The sequence below is a fragment of the Takifugu flavidus genome, chromosome 17 (assembly GCF_003711565.1).
Source record: "Takifugu flavidus isolate HTHZ2018 chromosome 17, ASM371156v2, whole genome shotgun sequence".
In the NCBI taxonomy this organism is placed as follows: domain Eukaryota; kingdom Metazoa; phylum Chordata; class Actinopteri; order Tetraodontiformes; family Tetraodontidae; genus Takifugu; species Takifugu flavidus.
In genome coordinates this window covers 11,836,885-11,859,496 of record NC_079536.1, presented here as the reverse complement: position 1 = coordinate 11,859,496, position 22,612 = coordinate 11,836,885, and the positions used below count along the sequence as shown (strand labels likewise).

The following is a 22,612-nucleotide window of genomic DNA, read 5'->3' as shown; positions in this document are numbered from 1 at the left end:
GGCTTTTTCCATCGCCATCGTTTCTCTGGGGGAAATGTTGCATTTCTTTATCTTAATAACAACAAATCTTTAGTTTGTTCTATAGGAGCTCCATATGTTTAGTGTCAAAGACTTCTTAGATTGTGTTAATTGCTTGCAGATAAAGAAAAATGCTTTGATTTTACTAAAGTGACACAAACCCATCTCAACACTGTTTTTTATATCCTCTATATTATTTTGCGTAGTCTGTGTAACTGTTGTGCTTTATTTCTGCTGGCTTCTGTAATGTGATGTAAACCAGCCTGACATAATACCAGTTGAGTACTATATTTTATGTTGCCAAAGGTTTAAAAACAGCCTGACAGAATAAGAAATTGTGAAAATTTAGAGGATGAATTCTACCTGGTGGTATCTGATCTTGAACAGCAAATTGAAAGAGATTTTCGCGACCACATGGCGCACTTAAGTCTTAAATTTTCTCCAACCTGGATGGGGCCCCTTATACTGCGGTGGCCTTCAGAACTGAAGAAACTTCTTCAATAGAGAATAAAAAAGCGTCCAGTTGACACAGAAAACTACATTGGATAACTATGTTTTACCATGCCCGCGCCCTATAATTGCCTGATGTATGTGTTAAATACAAAAATAGCACCCGTAACTGAGGCTGCACCTTTTAATACGGTGCGCCCTATGGTCGCGAAAATACGGTATATAGAACATAGGGCACGTTTGTGCGTGATATCACTCCGCGTCTGCGCAACCACCACAACCTCCTATCTTTAGTATTGCTGCGCCAACTGGTGGTCTTTTGGTTGAGGAGGATAGCATGATCTATATGTAGCTATATGTAGCTATAGCGTCATTGGCCTCCACTCCAGCCACTCCTGGTAGTTCCTCAAAAACACTGAGTTTCTAGTGGATGCACAATCTGTGGAAGCCAACATAGACATTTCTGAAGAGCCAAAGTTCTTGCAACAAAAATATAGTTCCCAATTAGGTTGTTTTGTTATCACACGACCCCGTCCCCATTATCTTAAGAGAATATAAAAGAATGAGTGGAGACAGAAGAGAGAATGAGACGTTTTTGGCGCGTGTCGCTCTTGATTTTGTGTTTATTTTTGCAGTAAACTTAAAGGAGGCCTTTTCACTTTATGTTTGATTGCATTTAAGCTGATATTCCATTCTTGACATCTTTAAATTTACAGTATACATGGAAATTTTATTTGGTCATTTTGCTTCTTTTTATTTACTATTTCCCACATTTATTATTTGTTTTTATTAGATTGCAATAAATCCTATAACATTGAACAGACTGACTAAAGTCAAATGACCTGCGGTTCCCACCGATAGCCGTCATTCTGATGGGTTTTTGCTGGCTGCAGCTGAAATATTCCAATGCTCCATGTCACAGAGACAGTAAATACTAAACCCTAAAGATTCTGAAGGCATGATGTAAAATAGTAACGTATAATACAGACATTTGAAGAGACAATTAAGAGAATGTTTCCATGCTTATAAGAGTGGCCGAGGAGCCATTTAGAACTTTATAAAGATGCATTGTGTGATACCAGGAACTAATTTAACTTCAAGGCGAAGCTGCTTCTGCTTTGTCGACCATCGACTGATCTCCTGAAAGTCCACCACCGCTTTTTAAAAACTGAATTTTTCATCTATGGACGGAGTAGACGGCAGATGTTTCCACAGATGCTCTTCACCAGTGGTCAGTGAGTGATGCAGCAGATGAGCGGGAGTTGACTGGCTACCACCAGCTATGACTCAATGTCTTCAGCCCATAGTGTGGATTCTCTACGAGATCAGACAGCAGCTTCAGCTCTGAATCCTTCAGCTGGTTCCGACTCAGGTCCAGTTCTCTGAGATGGGAGGGATTGGACCTCAGCGCCGAGGCCAGAGAGACACAGCTGATCTTTGATAAACTGCAGCTCCTTAATCTAAATAAAGAAGGGAAACTTTTATAAGGTTATAAGTGAAACCAGTATTAATCTGAAACATTAATCAAAGGCATGATCTGTAAATATTTAATTTAGTTACAGGTTAAAAATGATAGTAATATGTAATTACCACAATTCCAACCTCTCAGGTTTACACTGTTCCAAAGGAGAATATATATTGTTCTGGCCCTCACTCTTCCCAGGTTCTCCCACCTCTTTCCCTCCCATCTCATCATGGAGATCCATCTCACCTGTGGCTCATCTCTAAAGGCACAACCTGTCTTAGATGACTTCCTGTCTCCCTCACCATCTCCCTCCTCGTTGGCTGGTGTCTACCAGGCACCCTCACGTAGCTTTGTCTAATTTTGGTTACCATCTGTGGGCTTTTTCATTGTCCTTAAATCAATTTATCATGAATAAGTGGTCCCCGTGTGGCCCTCCCTCCTGAAGGAACTGGGCACAACACACACACTCAGAAAGTGTGAGGACCCTCGGATGGAATAATGGACATTTTTGAGAATGGTGTTTACCTCAGAGTTTCCAGTCGGCAGTTTGGAAAGTGGAAAAACCACAGAGCAGCTTCACTCCTGAATCCTGCAGCTGGTTCCAACTTAGGTCCAGCTCTCTGAGATGGGAGGGATTGGACCTCAGCGCCGAGGCCAGAGAGTCACAGCTGATCTCTGATAACCTGCAGTAGTCTAATCTGAAAAATGCAGGATGAGGTTATACGGTGTAGGTCTGCATGTTATCTGCGTCAGTACTAAACCTACGTTAGTTCTTAGTTGGGTCAGACCTGAATTCACGATATTACAAGGAATTTTTTTAATGTCGTGCATCACAGCAGTATTGAGAACAGCCTCACTTCACCATCTTAGCAGCTGGTATATAGGTAGAAAAATGAAGACTGACCTGAGCATCTCCAGTTTACAGTTTGGACTCTCCAGTCCAGAACAGAGCCGCTTCACTCCTGAATCCTGCAACGTGTTGTAGCTCAGGTCCAGAACCCTCAGATGGGAGAGGTTGGACTTCAGAGCTGAGGCCACAGAATCACAGCTGGTCTCTGATAAACTGCCCTCCCTTAGTCTAAAATAACAATTATTTTGAGAGAAGACAAATAAAAATCAACATGTACCAGAGCAAAACACAGCTTACAAGCAACAAACCTCTCGTCCTGCACCGGCTTATCTGCTGTATGTTCGTATTTTGGGTTCTTTCAGGGCAGTTGGACAAGATCTACACCGTATTTACCGTAAAGTGTGTGTAGGTCAAAATACCTTCCAAGTTTGTGAAACCACATTTCTCAATAGGACTCAACTCTTGTCAGGAGTTGGGACAAAGCGACCCACTCCTGATAGCTTGTGGGCGATGCTGCAGCGACCCTGCAATCCCTACACTCTCTGGTGAAACCAAATCAAAGGTTTTAGACACTGCTGGATGCTGGAAGGGTGGCTATAGTCTGGACGCATAGTTCCCCTGACTGCACATTTCTCCAACAATGATTGGCAGCTGGTGTCACTTGTTCTCCAGATGAGAGAAGGAAAGAGAGCCACCCCACAGTGTGTTTGATTGCCCCATTGCAAGCTCAATGCTGCCAGAAGACATTACAGGAGCATCAATTCCCCTCAGGGCATCAACAAGGACCTCAGGAAAAGGTGCAGCTGCGACCTACTAGAGACAAGCACACTGAGCTGAGATTCAAAGCCCTCTCCTCCCAAGAGAAGAGCTTGTTTGTTGGAGGCTCTTCTGGGCGATACCTGGTGCCACAGCTCCAGCTCAGCCCGTCTCTGGAGCTGAGGTGGAGCTTAGCAAGTTTCATGGTTCTCCACCACTTCCTCTCGCTGAGGACCTTCTCAGCTGGTGGTTTCTGCTCCACCTTCCAAGTTGAGCAAGTGATACTTCTGCATTCCTGCCACCAGTGTCTCTGCAGAAAGAGTCTTCTCTACTGTTTTATATTATATTATAGAAAATTAGGATTTTTGGTTGATGTATTCTACTACTTCCACTACTATTATATACACATACTTCCATATTGTCTTAGATTGCAAGCTGCATTTATTGCATTGTTCATAGAAAGTCATATTTGTGAGGAGAAAAGGTCATTTTCTTTAATGATCATTAAAAAAGAAGGAGGCGATGAACAAACAGATTTATATAAAAATGTGTGAAAACGTATGCATGGAAACATTTTTAAAATGGTTGCATTGTGTAGAATCAGTGTAGAATCAACTTGTTGACTCCTGATTTGGACTCCAATCGAAGTGAGGTGCAACAATTGTGGATGCTGAAAGCTTCAGATCTTCATGAAGGTTTCTGTGGTTGGACTGACCTGCTGCCCCTTTAAGAGGGAGGCAGGTTTGGGCTTCTGGCTGGAATGAAGCCACCTAAGATGAGAATGACTGCAGGCTTTCGGTACCAAGGTTTAACAGGGCGCTCACTTCACACTTGGGCTTTTCTCTTTTTTGGGATGGGTTTTCTCAGTAGAGAAGGGGCATGGCACACTGCAGCAGCTTTCTTTTTGGGTTTTCTAGTTTTCCTTCTGATCTTTAAAAGACAGGAAGAACCATTTTTGATTTGTCTGAATGTTTGGGCGTTTTTTTTGTCTGAATGTTTGGGCGGTCCCCTCCCTGGGCTACCACCTTATCGTGGTGGAGGGGTTTGCGTGTCCCAATGATCCCAGGAGCTCCGTTGTCTGGGGCTATTTGCCCCTGGTAGGGCCACCCATGGCAAACAGGTCCTAGGTGAGGGATCAGACGAAGCGTAGCCCAGACCTCCTAATGATGAAGAACAGCTTTGGTCCTATGTTTCCCTTGCCCGGATGCGGGTCACCGAGGCCCCCTCCTGGAGCCAGGCCTGGGGGGGGGGCACGTTGGCGAGCGCCTGGTGGCCGGACCTCTGCCCATGGAGTCCGGCCGGACACAGCCCGAAGAGATAACATGGGACCCCCTTCCCATGGGCTCACCACCTGCAGGAGGGACCAAGGGGGTCGGGTGCATTGTGTGTTGGGTAGCAGCCGGAGGCAGGGACCTTGGCGGTCTGATCCCCGGCTGCATAAACTGGCTCTAGGGACATGGAATGTCACCTCTCTGGTGGGAAAGGAGCCTGAGTTGGTGCGCGAGGTTGAGAAGTTCCGACTAGATATAGTTGGCCTCACCTCGACGCACAGCAAGGGCTCTGGAACCAGTCTTCTTGAGAGGGGTTGGACGCAATCCTCGTTGCTCCCCAGCTCAGTGCCTGCATATTGGAGTTTACCGGTGGTGGATGAGAGGGTAGCCTCCCTTCGCCTTCGGGTGGGGGGACGGATCCTGACTGTTGTTTGTGCCTATGGTCCAAACAGCAGTTCAGCGTATCCACCCTTTTTGGAGTCCTTAGAGGGAGTGCTGGAGAGTGCTCCTTCTGGGGGCTCCTCGTCCTCCTGGGTGACTTCAATGCTCACGTTGGCAATGACATTGTGACCTGGAGAGGTGTGATTGGGAAGAACGGCCCCCCTGATCTGAACCCGAGTGGTGTTTTGTTACTGGACTTCTGTGCTCGTCTCAGATTGTCCATAACGAACACCTTGTTCAGACATAAAGGCGTCCACATGTGCACTTAGCACCAGGACGCCTTAGGCCGCAGATCGATGATCGACTTTGTGGTTGTTTCATCGGATTTGCGGCCGCATGTTCTGGACACTCGGGTGAAGAGAGGGGCGGAGCTGTCAACTGATCACCACCTGGTGGTGAGTTGGCTCCGATGGTGGAGAAGGTTGCCGGACAGACCTGGCAGGCCCAAATGTGTTGTGAGGGTCTGCTGGGAACGCCTGGCAGAGTCTCCCGTCAGAAGGAGCTTCAACTCACGCCTCCAGGAGAGCTTTGACCATGTCCTGGGGAGGCGGGGGACATTGAGTCCGAGTGGACCATGTTCCTTGCCTCCATTGTTGAAGCGGCTGACCGGTGCTGTGGCTGCAAGGTGGTTGGTGCCTGTCGTGGTGGCAATGCCCGAACCCGCTGGTGGATGCCGTCAAGCTGAAGAAGGAGTCGTATCGGGCCTTACTGGACTGTGGGACTCCTGAGGAAGCAGATGGGTACTGGCGTGCCAAGCGGAGTGCAGCTACGGCTGTTGCCGAGGCAAAGACCCGGGCATGGGAAGAGTTCGGTGAGGCCATGAAGAACGACTTTCGGACGGCCTCGAAAAGGTTCTGGACCACCATCCGGCGTCTGAGGAAGGGGAAGCAGTGCACTGTCAACACTGTGTATAGTGGTGATGGTGTGCTGCTGACTTCAACTCAGGATGTTGTGGATCAGTGGAAGGAATACTTCGAGGACCTCCTCAATCCCACCAACACGCCTTCCAGTGAGGAAGTAGGGCCTGGGGACCTGGAGATGGGCTCTCATATCTCCGGGGCTGAAGTTGCCGAGGTAGTCAAAAAACTCCTCGGTGGCAGGGCCCCGGGGGTGGATGAGATCCGCCCGGAGTTCCTTAAGGCTCTGGATGTTGTAGGGCTGTCGTGGTTGACTCGACTCTGCAACATCGCGTGGACATCGGGGGCAGTGCCGCTGGATTGGCAGACCGGGGTGGTAGTCCCTCTTTTTAAGAAGGGGGGCCGGAGGGTGTGTTCCAACTATAGGGGGATCACACACAGCCTCCCTGGTAAGGTCTATTCAGGGGTACTGGAGAGGAGGGTCCGCCGGATAGTCGAACCTCGGATTCAGGAGGAGCAATGTGGTTTTCGTCCTGGGCGTGGAACAGTGGACCAGCTCTACACCCTCAGCAGGGTCTTCGAGGGTGCATGGGAGTTTGCCCAACCAGCCAACATGTGTTTTGTGGACTTGGAGAAGGCATTCGACCGTGTCCCTCGGGGGGTCCTGTGGGGGGTTCTCCGAGAGTATGGGGTGTCGGGCCCGCTTATACGGGCCGTCCGCTCCCTGTACGATCGGTGCCAGAGTTTGGTCCGAATTGCTGCAGTAAGTCGAACTCGTTTCCGGTGAGGGTTGGCCTCCGCCAGGGCTGCCCTTTGTCACCGATTCTGTTCATAATTTTTATGGACAGAATTTCTAGATGCAGTCCTGGTGTTGAGGGGATCCGGTTTGGTGACCTCAGGATCGGGTCTCTGCTTTTTGCGGATGATGTGGTCCTGTTGGCGTCATCGGCCTGTGACCTCCAACTAAAACTGGATCGGTTCGCCGCCGCATGTGAAGCGACTGGGATGAAAATCAGCACCTCCAAATCCGAGGCCATGGTTCTCAAAAAGGTGGAGTGCCTTCTCCGGGTCAAGGAGGAGATCCTGCCCCAAGTGGAGGAGTTCAAGTACCTCGGGGTCTTGTTCACGAGTGAGGGAAGAATGGAGCGGGAGATCGACAGGCGGATCGGTGCGGCGTCTGCAGTAATGCGGACTCTGCACCGGTCCGTAGTGGTGAAGAGAGAGCTGAGCCGAAAGGCGAAGCTCTCAATTTACCGGTTGATCTTCGTTCCTACGCTCACCTATGGTCATGAGCTTTGGGTAATGACCGAAAGAACAAGATCACGGGTACAAGCGGCTGAAATGAGCTTCCTCCGTAGGCTGGCTGGGCTGTCCCTTAGAGATAGGGTGAGAAGCTCTGCCATCCGGGAGGAGCTCGGAGTAGAGTCGCTGCTCCTCCGCGTTGAGAGGAGCCAGATGAGGTGGCTTGGGCATCTAGTTAGGATGCCACCTGGACGCCTCCCTGGTGAGGCGTTCAGGGCATGTCCCTCCGGTAGGAGACCCCCGGGGAGACCCAGGACACGTTGGAGAGACTATGTCTCTCGACTGGTCTGGGAACGCCTGGGGATCCCTCCGGAGGAGCTAGAGGAAGTAGCTGGGGAGAAGGAAGTCTGGGCTTCTCTCCTTAGGCTGCTGCCCCCGCGACCCGACCCGGATAAGCGGTGGATGGATGGATGTTTGGGCGGTTTTGTGGCCAGCCTAAAATAAAACAAGACAAATCTACAACTGATACTTCCTTTCTAGTCATTGATGACCATCCTCACATGGGACAGATGTCCTCAACCAATTTAATACTGCAAATCTGTCCTGTGTGGTCTTTTTTTCTGAGAACTGTAACACTACGTTTATAACAAAGATCAAACATGTAAACATTTATTGTCTAACTAGTTACACCTGGGCAAGTACTGGATCATCTCTGACTGACCTGAGAGTCTCCAGCTCACAGAGAGGATCCTGGAGAAAACCACAGAGCACCTTCACTCCTGGATCCTGCAGCTGGTTCTGACTCAGGTCCAGAACCTTCAGATGGGAGGGATTGGACCTCAGCGCCGAGGCCAGAGAGTCACAGCTGATCTCTGATAAACTGCATTGTGACAACCTGACAAAAAAAAAAAAAAATTTATATTTGGCACTTTCACATGATCTTAATTCCAGAACTGAATGGAGGGTGACTGACCTGAGAGTCTCCAGCTTACAGAGAGGATCCTGGAGAAAACCACAGAACAGATTCACTGCTGGATCCTTCAGCTGGTTGTAATTCAGGTCCAGAACCCTCAGATGGGAGGGATTGGACCTCAGCGCCCAGGCCAGAGAGTTACAGCTGATCTCTGATAAACTGCAGTGGTTTAATCTGAATGACAGATAAAAGATGCCATTTTACAGTTCTTGCACATACAGTCATCATTTAGTGTTGGTTTAGAAAAGCCGGCAGTTCTTTCTGCCACCATAAACCAGATCAGCTTTAATTCTATTTCATTTCAGTATTTAATTTACTGCATACCTGAGAGTCTCCAGCTCACAGAGAGGATCCTGGAGAAAACCACAGAGCAGCTTCACTGCTGGATCCTTCAGCTGGTTCTGACTCAGCTCCAGAACCCTCAGATGGGAGGGATTGGACCTCAGCGCCGAGGCCAAAGAGTCACAGCTGATCTCTGATAAACTGCAGAGCGACAACCTAGAAAACCAAGAAATGGGGCAAATAAAAACACATTTCTAAATATGAAAATGAAAGAGAAGAGGAGAACAGCAGAGAAAATGTAAAGAAATTAAAAAAAGACCAACAGAGGCCTCCTGACCTGAGCGTCTCCAGTCTGCAGTTTGGATGCATCATTGCAGAAGACAGTAACTTTACTGCATCTGTCAGGCTTTGGTTCTCGCTTAAGCTCAGCTCCCGTAGATGAGAAGGGTTTGACGTCATTGCTGAGGCCACAACTTCCCAATGACTCTTTGAAAGAACACTAGCAGACAGTCTGTTGTGTATGAAACAAAAATAGTGAGTCAAACTTTGGGATTTCTAATCAACTTATCTGAGAATCTACCTCAACACAAATGTAGCTCATTTCCTGGAAAAGCTAAATTCAACACCGTAGAGCAACAGTTTGAACGACCATCAGATCTGAAATGCAACTGAATTATTCTCAACATTTGTCTTATTTTAGAACAGCTCATAATTACTCAATATTTAAAATGATTATAGCAAATGGTTTAAAGAAACGTGCATCTTTTTATCTGTCTATCGGCTCTTTGGATATTTTGCATTTCATACAATTTGTACGATCGTGCGTCAAGTCTTAATTCAGCGATCCGATCGATGACATCAGAGTCTCTGGTTGCATCGATTGCCCTCAGCTTCTGTTATATCTGCCTGTTTTCCTTCAAATCAAATCATTTCACTGCACCTTTTGTTGCTAGTGATGAAGTTGCCACCTAACGGGTGTCGAAAGGGTCAAACAACTTTGTGGGTCACATAAAGGCTCCAAACGGAACCGCCACAAAGACCTAAAACACCCATTTAAACCAACGAGGCCGGCTGTTTTTGCATTGAACAAATGAAGCAAAATAGTCACGTGTCATTAGTTAAAATGTGTTTTTCTGTTGTTTGAATACAATGCCAAAAATCTTGAATCCGGCCCCAAACATCTTTACTTACTCGGCCTTCCTGCAGTTCCTCACAGCTGGAATCAGGCGACGTCGTCCCTCCTCTGAGGTGTTGTACTGCTGCAGGTTCAGCTCATCCAGAACCTCCTCTGACATCTGCAGCAGGTAGGCCAGAGCTGAACAGTGGATCACTGACAGTCTCCTCTCTGATTTCCTCTTTGACTTCAGGAACTCTCGGATCTCCTGATGGACTGACTGATCCTTCATCTCCATCAGACAGTGGAAGATGTTGATGCTTCTGTCTGGGGAGATTTCATCACTGTTCTCCTCCTTCAGGTTGTTGAGGACCTTCTGGATGGTTCTGGGTGGTTCTCCACTGATCCAACAGTCCACCCAAGATCCTCTGATTGGACTCCAGAGAGAGACCATGAAGGAAGCGAACAAACAAGTCCAGGTGGCCATTTTTACTTTTGAGAGATTTCATTAGTGTTCTCCTGAGGAAGTCATCAAGAGATGTGACTGGATTGTTTTTTGCAAACAACAATGTAAACCAGGAAAAACGGTTTGGTTTCGAATATTTTAGGAACTGATTCATAACCACAGTGTCTTTCCTGGTGTAACGGTGGAACATGTAGACGGCAGCCAGAAACTCCTGAATGCTCAGATGAACAAAGCAGTAGACTGATTTCTGGAAGATCACACTCTCTTTTGAAGATCTCTGTACAAACTCCTGAGTACACCGACACCTCGGAGACGTCCAGTCCACATCGCTCCAGGTCTTCTGAGTAGAACATGATGTTTCCTTTCTCCAGTTGTTCAAACGCCAGCCGACCCAACTTCAGAAGGAGTTTTTTATCAGTCTTAATCAGTTCCTCTGGTCTCTGCTTTCCTCCATACTTCTGCTTCTTCCTCTTTATCTGAACCCTCAGGAAGTGTGAGTAGAGGTCAGTCAGGGTTTTGGGTATCTCTCCTCTCTGGTCTCTGGTCATCATGTCCTCCAGAACTATAGCAGTGATCCAGCAGAAAACTGGGATCAGACACATGATGTGGAGGCTCCTGGAGGCCTTGATGTGTGAGATGATTCTCTTGGACAGATCTTCATCACCGAACCTCCTCCTGAAGTACTCCTCCTTCTGGGAGTCAGTGAAGCCTCGTACTTCTGTGATCCTGTCAACACACGAGGGAGGAATCTGATAGGCTGCTGCAGGTCTGGAGGTGATCCAGATGAGAGCTGAGGGAAGCAGGTTCCCCTGGATGAGGTTCACCAGGAGCACGCCAACTGACGATACTTGTGTGACATCAGAGATGACCTGATGCTTGTTGAAACCCAGTGAAAATCTGCTTTCATCCAGGCCATCAAAGATGAACAGAAGTTTCCAGACAGTCAGATCTTCTGCTCTGATCTTCTGTAATGTTGGATGGAAAACATGAAGCAGTGAGAGAAGACTGTGCTGCTCATCTCTGATCAAGTTCAGCTCCCTGCATGAGAGCGGAAGCACCAGACTGATGTCTTGGTTCTCCAAACCTTCTGCCCAGTCCAGACTGAACTTCTGCACTGAGAAGGTTTTCCAACGCCGGCGACACCGTTGGTCAGAACCACTCTGATGTGTCTCTGTTGCTCAGATAAGACTTTGAAGATGTCCTGGCACTTGATTGGAGTGTCCTGGATGTTCTTCTTGGAGGTTATCTCAAGCTGTCTCACCTCATGTTGAGTGTCCACCTCCTCACTTTGTCCCTCAGTGATGTAGAGCTCAGTGTAGATCGTGTTCAGCAGGGTTCCACTTCCTGCTTCATGAGTTCCTTCAGTCACATGTTCACATCTTCTCTTCAGACTCATCTTATGGCCTTCTATCACCTCCTGCAGTTCACTTCCTGAACATAAGTAAACCAATGATTTCCATCTATAATAAATCATCAAGACAACTACAAATTCATGACATCACAAGTTCAATTTTATATTGAACAGTTTTACTTTGTTTGGGCTTCATTTCAGCATCTCCAGATCTGCTTCCAGATTGTGAACAAGAGGACTCTCCTGGTGGAGCTGACTGGTCCCAGTTTGATAGGATGTGCTCCCCCCTCTCACTATGAAACACATCTCTATTAGTCCTTTGATTTATAGGATGAAAGAACCTGATCAAGACTCAATATTGTTCCAGCATTTATGTCTGAATTCATCTTTCAGTTTTAAACCTGATTCTTGTTTCTAATCAACAATATTCACATTAAGTCTGTAACTATATGACTGTCTGAGGTTTAAGTGTTAAACATCTCCAATAATAAACTCACAACCTGCTGCTGTTAATGTGACTAACAGCTGTCACACAAACACATCATCACGCTTTAGTTTTCTTACATTTGGTCTGAACTTCTGAAGGTTACTATTAGATCTTTGGACCGGTCACTCTTCAGGGACACACAGCTGGGCACTGTGGACTCTGCTCTGTCCTCGTCCATCCTGAGGAAACATCAGAAATAGTGATGAGACTGTGATGAAGGTAAATAATCTGTCGAGGTTGTAGTTCAATAATCCCAATTCACTGCATTTTTATCAAACAGGAACATTTCTAATACATTCTGGCTAACAACTGAATCAATAAATCAATGATGTCTCTGTATAATTTTCATGTTTTCAGAGTTTAAGCTGCTTTTTTAACTGTTCCCTGCAGTGAGAAAAGAACTGGCACCTTTTCCAGCCCCTCATCCTGCAGCACTGAATGTGCTCTAAAGTTCTTTCCAGAGCAAACCTCTCTATTTAAAATAGATGAAAGAAATGACACCCACTCCTGCATTTCTTTCACAGTGGTTCCACAACATAGAACAATAAACCACTGTGAGAAAATTGCTAATTTCCCTGGTGGACACCCCCTAAAGGGATCAATAAAGTTATCTTGAATCTTGAATCTTGAATCTGAAAACGTGCAACATGAACCAAAAATCCTGTTGTGTCCTGTGATCCTGTGTGGATTTATTTATTTAGTTATTTTGAAAGTTTATTGTCTTAAATTCGCCCGGCTGAGAGATGCTAACTTGCAGATGATTAGATGTTGTTTGACAGGTAATCCCAAAATATCCAGCTGTAACCTGGACTGTTGAACAACTCTAATAACTCTAAGAGCTTTTCACCTGTCACAACAATGTCGCTCCTCCTGCTTCGTCTGAAGAGAATACTTTCACTTTTAAAACCTAATCAACAGCTTTATGGCGTATATATTACTACCATTAAAGCATTTTGGGAGGGTTTAAAGTTCTTTTAGGATCAGTAGCAAAGAGCAGAAAAAGAAAAATAAACTAAACTTCACTTAGAAAGACTATTCAACTATAACTAAAGCCAGACTATAAGAAAGTTAAATAAGACCTATTCATTTATAATATATAACAATGTTTTGTGCTAAAACTCATTAACTCAAATAAGTCTCATTAATTCAAATCTTGATTTTATCTCCAAACACAACTGTCAATTCTTTTCAATAATGCTTCGTTTACACTCACCTTGTCGGTCTTCAGTCTTCCTGCTTAGTCTGAAAGGAATACTTTGAAAAACTGGTTTGTTGGGTTCCCAGTTTCTGGGACCGTTGTTGCTGGTGTCTACCTGCAGGGGGCGTGGAGGAGCCGCTCATCAGCCACAGCTGGCCCCGCAGACACACGCACCTGCGGTCTCTCTTCAATCTCCCGTTAGATTTAAGGACAGAACTCCCGTCTGCCAGCGGCGGAGTGTTTTCGTCCTCATCGCCAAACCCTGACTTCTGTGGCTTGACTATTTTGGAGAGTTTTCCGAGCGGACTTGTTTTGGACTCTCTCGAGGTCTCTCCGCCTCTCTGTGAACGCGGACCGACCGAACTGTTCTTGTTCACTTTAAAATAAAGACGCTTTTCGGACACCATTCTCCATCATTATTCAACCTGGTTAAATAAATAAGATTTATGATGCCTCAAAGATTTAGAAAGACTTGTAAAAGCAGCATATTTCTGCAGCCCTGGAGTCCAGGAGGAGCGCGTTTAACTATTGTCTGCAGCTCCACGCGTGTCCACCGGGTGGCGGTAAAGCACCACATGATATTTCTCCTTTTTGGAACCTCTTCAGCTGCGTTGAGCTTTAAATCTTCACCTGTCGCTCCCTTTAAGCTCTAAACTTTGTTTTTCTGTGTGTAGTTTGTTGGTTTAAATATTTTTGATGAATTCTGATGACGACTGAAACTGTCAATGACCAATAGAAAGTTTGTCCATTTTTCTACTGCGTCACACATTTTCATTATTTATTGTCATTTTGGGTCTGAATTGGACCAGTTCTGTGAGCTGTTTTGCTTTTTCTGTGGACCAGATGTTCCAGGCAGGTTCCATCATCGGACACAGACGGAGACAGGTCACGTGACAACAGTCAGCCTTTAGTTCTTTATTACAGGAGGATCTGGTTTATATACAGACACGTATCTGCAAAATACTAAAAAGTCTATGAACCAAAAGTACTAAAAAGTCTACATACACGCACACGCGTGTATTAAGTGTTTATACACACGTTTGCATGTACGTGCACACTGTATATTCATATAATAACTGTTAGTTTCTAAAACAGTGAGTGGATGCTGCATTCATCAAACACACAATAGTCAGAAGAGAAGAAGGAAGAACAGAAGCCCGTGTTCCTCAGTGTTGGTGTGGAGACGCCTGTTTGGAGGAGCAGGAAGCAGGCTGGACTCTTGCAGCTGGCTTAATGCCACTTCTCTTCTGAGAACCTCCCAGCAGCTTTCTCTCCACCATCTTTTTTGCTGAAGGTTTTTGATCATTTCAGGCCAGATGTTCTTGGACTGAGGTTAAAAATGTTTGTTCTTGTGCTCGGAGCGAACCGACGATCCTCTAAAGTCAGGCATCCTAAAGGTGGATGTTTTCTGAGGCCTGGAGGCTTTAAGTGGCGCTTTTACCCACTTGTCCTCGTTCTGTTGGAAACTTGATACAAAAACCTTTTCTGGAGCTTCATGTTCTGCTTTTTTGAAGGAATGAAATGGTTTCATCAGCGCTGCCGGGCTGAGCAGGCTTCATAAATCCTTTAAAGATCTCCTGGAATCAGCAGATGGGGGTTTGATCAAAAACTGTAAGAATCAGTCAAGCTATCAAATCTTGACTCAGTCCAAGCGTGAACCAGTCCATCCAGAGCTGATTATGGCTCAGCCAGGAGGAAAGCACGGCCTGGGGGGGTTCATATGGAGCAGGCACACTCTGGCTCTATTGCTACTGAAAAACAGCCCTTCAGCACAGCAGCCTGAAATACAGTTCTGGAGAACACCTGTTCCAACAGAACCTGTTTAAAAGGACCAGTGAAGATGCCGGCGTGACCACGACCACGGGGAGAGAGGGGGGGGGCAGAGACAGGCGGTAACGCCGCTGCCCACCGATTCACCTGGAAACAACAAAAACCCAGCAGCTTGGACCCAATATGGCAGCGTGTTCCTCAAAAACGCTCCTCAAACTCTCCCCACAGCTTTATTGCTAAACAGGATTTGGGTTTTTTTGTCCGTGCTAAATGGAAAGTGTTTGTCCTTTGGTGGTCCAACAGGACCACGATTTGGATGGATGGATGATTTGATGTTATTGAGAATAAAAACAGCTGAAAATGGAAGCGGAGATGTTTCAGAGCACCAGAGTTCAGAAAAGTTTCTAATCAAACACCTCTGTTGGGGAAAATCAGTTAATCAAAAGTAACTGTTAGATTTTGGTTTTTAACAGAACCCGAGAGCAGGCCAGAACACAGTGGTAAAAAGGTCCAAATGAGTTTTATTGACAGGGAACACTCAAAGAAGACAGAAGCAGTCCTCCTGGACTGCAGGGAGCTCGGGAGACAGGTTCTGCACTTCTCAGGTCCAGCAGACGGCGTGAAGACCTTAAACGTGCCGGGAAGACAGAGCAACAAAGCCGCAACACTCTGGCCCTGATCGCCAGGCGCTCCCTCCTCCAGGTGTTAATTGCCCACAGGTGCGCCTGCCTCAGCACCAGCTGCCGCCAATTGAGCTCCTCACGCCCCCTGCAGGACAAACCAGGCAACACCCTGGACCCCAACATTTAAGGGTCGTTTCCTTCCACTTCTCAGTCACCGACGTGTCCAACTTCACAGGACCTGCCCAAAGGTTCCCGTTTCTGTCATCCTCGCTAAAACGGACTAAAAGGACGCTTCTCCGGGTCATCCAGCTCACCTTGTCCAGGCAGCTCACTTTCTCTGTCGGGTAGACGATCTTCCCACAGCGGGCGCACTGAGGGTTCATCCTCGGAACCTCCTCCGCGGTCTCCTCCGCTTCTTTAAAACAGATATAGTTGCCGTCGCCGGCAGCCGAGCGCCACAAGTTCCAGCAAACGTTTGACAACCAGCAGCGACGACAAAATGTAGAGATACAAGTCAGTAGGAGACAGACGGAGCCGCGTCCGGGCTGGAGACTCGCTGATGCTGCGCTGACAACCACCGTCAGTGACAAGCTAGCGAGAGTTAGCTCACGAGACCAGAAATTAGCGATAGTAACCGGAAGTAAACATACGAGCAAACAACTTTGCGTTCAAGTTTTATTCAAATATGCAAATAAAGAGTCAAATAACAAATACATTTAAATTTAAGAGAAATATAAGGACTCATCAACTTTATTTGTACCCAAAATGTAAGTTCTGTCATACATAAACTTCCTCATGAAAATATTTACACGGTATGATATTAAACTATTAGCATTACACAAATGTAATTTAAGTTATGCCAAAAAATACATGTAAAAAATGTTTTGATCCTCAGCCACATAACACAAAGCAGATAAACACATTAGGAAACACAGTAGTAAGTTTTAAATTTTAAAAAAAAAATAAAGTTCACAGAAAAGCGCATAAAATTGAATTGAGAATCTGTGACTGTACTGCGCAATCCCTTGCTTATTCTAAGCTTTTTCTTTTTATTTCAATTATTTCGTTTTCTGTTAACTATTGTCTTCCTGATTTAGGCGTAACGAGCTGCAGGTGCGCTGGAGGCTCAGCGCTCTTCAGAGATCGGCCCCCCCTGAATGCCGTTCCTGCAGGTAGGGGAGGAGGTGAGAAGTCCCAGTGCCGACCAGAAACCGAACCACAACAAATAACATTTGAAAGAGGATATATGAACATGTGACTTAATAACATATGAAAGAGGATATATGAGCATGTGACTTAATAACATATGAAAGAGGGATATATGAACATGTGACTTAAAAACATATGAAAGAGGATATATGAACATGTGACTTACTAACATATGAAAGAGGATATATGAACATGTGACTTAATAACATATGAAAGAGGATATATGAACATATGACTTAAGAACATATGAAAGAGGATATATGAACACATGACTTAATAACATATGAAAGAGGATATATGAACATATGACTTAATAACATGAAAGAGGATATATGAACATGTGACTTAATAACATATGAAAGAGGATATATGAACACATGACTTAATAACATATGAAAGAGGATATATGAACATATGACTTATAACATGAAAGAGGATATATGAACATATGACTTAATAACATATGAAAGAGGATATATGAACATATGACTTAATAACATATGAAAGAGGATATATGAATGAACATATGACTTAATAACATATGAAAGAGGATATATGAAAGGAATATGAACATATGACTTATAACATATGAAAGAGGATATATGAACATGTGATTTTTCCAATATAACCCACAGACATACACACATCAGTATCAGTGTTCTAAATCTGTTTTCTTTTTCTGCCAGCTCTTCCTCCAGCGATTACCCTGCATCTTGCGCATGTCCTGCCCTGCTGAGGCAGAGCCGTACTGGGATGGAGCGTTACCGCGGCGATCCAGCTCAGTGGGCTACATTGCCTCGGCTGAGGAGTACGACAGTGTGAAGTCCCGCAGTGAGCTGATGTTTGAGAAACAGTCTGGGAGACACGGACTGGTGACACGAGTCACACACGCTGCCAGTACGTTTCCAGAAACATTTAACACATGAGATATAGAAGCATCAGTAGCTTCATTTGAGTTCTGAGCTTTGGTGTCTGTGTGGAGCTGTGAAACCACAAGAAGAGGGAGGAGCGAGCGATCAGCTGTACGCAGAGATCAAGCCGGAGTGTTTTCGTCCTCATCGCCAAACCCTGACTTCTGTGGCTTGACTATTTTGAGAGTTTTCCGAGCGGACTTGTTTTGGACTCTCTCGAGGTCTCTCCGCCTCTCTGTGAACGCGGACCGAACTGTTCTTGTTCACTTTAAAATAAAGACGCTTTTCGGACACCATTCTCCACCATTATTCAACCTGGTTAAATAAATAAGATTTATGATGCCTCAAAGATTTAGAAAGACTTGTAAAAGCAGCATATTTCTGCAGCCCTGGAGTCCAGGAGGAGCGCGTTTAACTATTGTCTGCAGCTCCACGCGTGTCCACCGGGTGGCGGTAAAGCACCACATGATATTTCTCCTTTTTGGAACCTCTTCAGCTGCGTTGAGCTTTAAATCTTCACCTGTCGCTCCCTTTAAGCTCTAAACTTTGTTTTTCTGTGTGTAGTTTGTTGGTTTAAATATTTTTGATGAATTCTGATGACGACTGAAACTGTCAATGACCAATAGAAAGTTCGTCCATTTTTCTACTGCGTCACACATTTTCATTATTTATTGTCATTTTTGGGTCTGAATTGGACCAGTTCTGTGAGCTGTTTTGCTTTTTCTGTGGACCAGATGTTCCAGGCAGGTTCCATCATCGGACACAGACGGAGACAGGTCACGTGACAACAGTCAGCCTTTAGTTCTTTATTACAGGAGGATCTGGTTTATATACAGACACGTATCTGCAAAATACTAAAAAGTCTATGAACCAAAAGTACTAAAAAGTCTACATACACGCACACGCGTGTATTAAGTGTTTATACACACGTTTGCATGTACGTGCACACTGTATATTCATATAATAACTGTTAGTTTCTAAAACAGTGAGTGGATGCTGCATTCATCAAACACACAATAGTCAGAAGAGAAGAAGGAAGAACAGAAGCCCGTGTTCCTCAGTGTTGGTGTGGAGACGCCTGTTTGGAGGAGCAGGAAGCAGGCTGGACTCTTGCAGCTGGCTTTAATGCCACTTCTCTTCTGAGAACCTCCCAGCAGCTTTCTCTCCACCATCTTTTACGCTGAAGGTTTTTGATCATTTCAGGCCAGATGTTCTTGGACTGAGGTTAAAAATGTTTGTTCTTGTGCTCGGAGCGAACCGACGATCCTCTAAAGTCAGGCATCCTAAAGGTGGATGTTTTCTGAGGCCTGGAGGCTTTAAAGTGGCGCTTTTACCCACTTGTCCTCGTTCTGTTGGAAACTTGATACAAAAACCTTTTCTGGAGCTTCATGTTCTGCTTTTTTGAAGGAATGAAATGGTTTCATCAGCGCTGCCGGGGGCTGAGCAGGCTTCATAAATCCTTTAAAGATCTCCTGGAATCAGCAGATGGGGGTTTGATCAAAAACTGTAAGAATCAGTCAAGCTATCAAATCTTGACTCAGTCCAAGCGTGAACCAGTCCATCCAGAGCTGATTATGGCTCAGCCAGGAGGAAAGCACGGCCTGGGGGGGTTCATATGGAGCAGGCACACTCTGGCTCTATTGCTACTGAAAACAGCCCTTCAGCACAGCAGCCTGGAATACAGTTCTGGAGAACACCTGTTCCCAACAGAACCTGTTTAAAACGGGACCAGTGAAGATGCCCGGCGTGACCACGACCACGGGGAGAGAGGGGGGGGCAGAGACAGGCGGTAACGCCGCTGCCCACCGATTCACCTGGAAACAACAAAAACCCCAGCAGCTTGGACCCAATATGGCAGCGTGTTCCTCAAAAACGCTCCTCAAACTCTCCCCACAGCTTTATTGCTAAACAGGATTTGGGTTTTTTTGTCTGTGCTAAATGGAAAGTGTTTGTCCTTTGGTGGTCCAACAGGACCACGATTTGGATGGATGGATGATTTGATGTTATTGAGAATAAAAACAGCTGAAAATGGAAGCGGAGATGTTTCAGAGCACCAGAGTTCAGAAAGAGTTTCTAATCACACACCGCCTGTTGGGGAAAATCAGTTAATCAAGTAACTGTTAGATTTTGGTTTTAAACAGAACCCGAGAGCAGGCCAGAACACAGTGGTAAAAAGGTCCAAATGAGTTTTATTGACAGGGGAACACTCAAAGAAGACAGAAGCAGTCCTCCTGGACTGCAGGGAGCTCGGGAGACAGGTTCTGCACTTCTCAGGTCCAGCAGACGGCGTGAAGACCTTAAACGTGCCGGGAAGACAGAGCAACAAAGCCGCAACACTCTGGCCCTGATCGCCAGGCGCTCCCTCCTCCAGGTGTTAATTGCCCACAGGTGCGCCTGCCTCAGCACCAGCTGCCGCCAATTGAGCGCCTCACGCCCCCTGCAGGACAAACCAGACACAACCCTGGACCCCAACATTTAAGGGTCGTTTTCCTTCCACTTCTCAGTCACCGACGTGTCCAACTTCACAGGACCTGCCCAAAGGTTCCCGTTTCTGTCATCCTCGCTAAAACGGACTAAAAGGACGCTTCTCCGGGTCATCCAGCTCACCTTGTCCAGGCAGCTCACTTTCTCTGTCGGGTAGACGATCTTCCCACAGCGGGCGCACTGAGGGTTCATCCTCGGAACCTCCTCCGCGGTCTCCTCCGCTTCTTTAAAACAGATATAGTTGCCGTCGCCGGCAGCCGAGCGCCACAAGTTCCAGCAAACGTTTGACAACCAGCAGCGACGACAAAATGTAGAGATACAAGTCAGTAGGAGACAGACGGAGCCGCGTCCGGGCTGGAGACTCGCTGATGCTGCGCTGACAACCACCGTCAGTGACAAGCTAGCGAGAGTTAGCTCACGAGACCGGAAATTAGCGATAGTAACCGGAAGTAAACATACGAGCAAACAACTTTGCGTTCAAGTTTCATTCAAATATGCAAATAAAGAGTCAAATAACAAATACATTTAAATTTAACAGAAAATATAAGGACTCATCAACTTTATTTGTACCCAAAATGTAGTTTCTGTCATTACATAAACTTCCTCATGAAAATATTTACACGGTATGATATTAAACTATTAGCATTACACAAATGTAATTTAATTTATGCCAAAAAATACATGTAAAAATGTTTTGATCCTCAGCCACATAACACAAAGCAGATAAACACATTAGGAAACACAGTAAAGTTTTAAATTTTAAAAAAAAATAAAAGTTCACAGAAAAGCGCATAAAAATTGAATTGAGAATCTGTGACTGTACTGCGCAATCCCTTGCTTATTCTAAGCTTTTTCTTTTTATTTCAATTATTTCGTTTTCTGTTAACTATTGTCTTCCTGATTTAGGCGTAACGAGCTGCAGGTGCGCTGGAGGCTCAGCGCTCTTCAGAGATCGGCCCCCCCTGAATGCCGTTCCTGCAGGTAGGGGAGGAGGTGAGAAGTCCCAGTGCCGACCAGAAACCAAACCACAACAAATAACATTTGAAAGAGGATATATGAACATGTGACTTAATAACATATGAAAGAGGATATATGAGCATGTGACTTAATAACATATGAAAGAGGATATATGAACATGTGACTTAAAAACATATGAAAGAGGATATATGAACATGTGACTTACTAACATATGAAAGAGGATATATGAACATGTGACTTAATAACATATGAAAGAGGATATATGAACATATGACTTAAGAACATATGAAAGAGGATATATGAACACATGACTTAATAACATATGAAAGAGGATATATGAACATATGACTTAATAACATGAAAGAGGATATATGAACATGTGACTTAATAACATATGAAAGAGGATATATGAACACATGACTTAATAACATATGAAAGAGGATATATGAACATATGACTTAAAACATGAAAGAGGATATATGAACATATGACTTAATAACATATGAAAGAGGATATATGAACATATGACTTAATAACATATGAAAGAGGATATATGAACATATGACTTAATAACATATGAAAGAGGATATATGAACATATGACTTAATAACATATGAAAGAGGATATATGAACATGTGATTTTTCCAATATAACCCACAGACATACACACATCAGTATCAGTGTTCCAAATCCTGTTTTCTTTTTCTGCCAGCTCTTCCTCCAGCGATTACCCTGCATCTTGCGCATGTCCTGCCCTGCTGAGGCAGAGCCGTACTGGGATGGAGCGTTACCGCGGCGATCCAGCTCAGTGGGCTACATTGCCTCGGCTGAGGAGTACGACAGTGTGAAGTCCCGCAGTGAGCTGATGTTTGAGAAACAGTCTGGGAGACACGGACTGGTGACACGAGTCACACACGCTGCCAGTACGTTTCCAGAAACATTTAAACACATGAGATATAGAAGCATCAGTAGCTTCATTTGAGTTCTGAGCTTTGGTGTCTGTGTGGAGCTGTGAAACCACAAGAAGAGGGAGGAGCGAGCGATCAGCTGTACGCAGAGATCAAGCCGGCTGTGGATGGAGCCACTACATCATTAAACACATGCGCAACAAGAACGACTACTACCTAATCAGTAATAGTATAATAGTAATAGTAACGGTAAATAGTAACGTATAATACAGACATTTGAAGAGACAATTAAGAGAATGTTTTCATGCTTATAAGAGTGGTCGAGGAGCCATTTAGAACTTTATAAAGATGCATTGTGTGATACCAGGAACTAATTTAACTTCAAGGCGAAGCTGCTTTTGCTTTGTCGACCATCGACTGATCTCCTGAAAGTCCACCACCGCTTTTTAAAAACTGAATTTTTCATCTATGGACGGAGTAGACGGCAGATGTTTCCACAGATGCTCTT

The 22,612-nt window shown here is 45.2% G+C and overlaps 1 protein-coding gene across 1 annotated transcript in view; it reads right to left on the bottom strand.

Moving 5' to 3' along the window:
• The window catches only part of LOC130513406 (uncharacterized), a 328,720-nt gene that overhangs the window by 245,858 nt on the left and 60,250 nt on the right, over positions 1-22,612 (bottom strand). Inside the window, exon 5 of the mRNA XM_057012116.1 lies at positions 12,101-12,202. Within this exon, the coding sequence (XP_056868096.1) occupies positions 12,101-12,202 (102 nt within the window). The remainder of the gene's footprint in view (positions 1-12,100; positions 12,203-22,612) is intronic.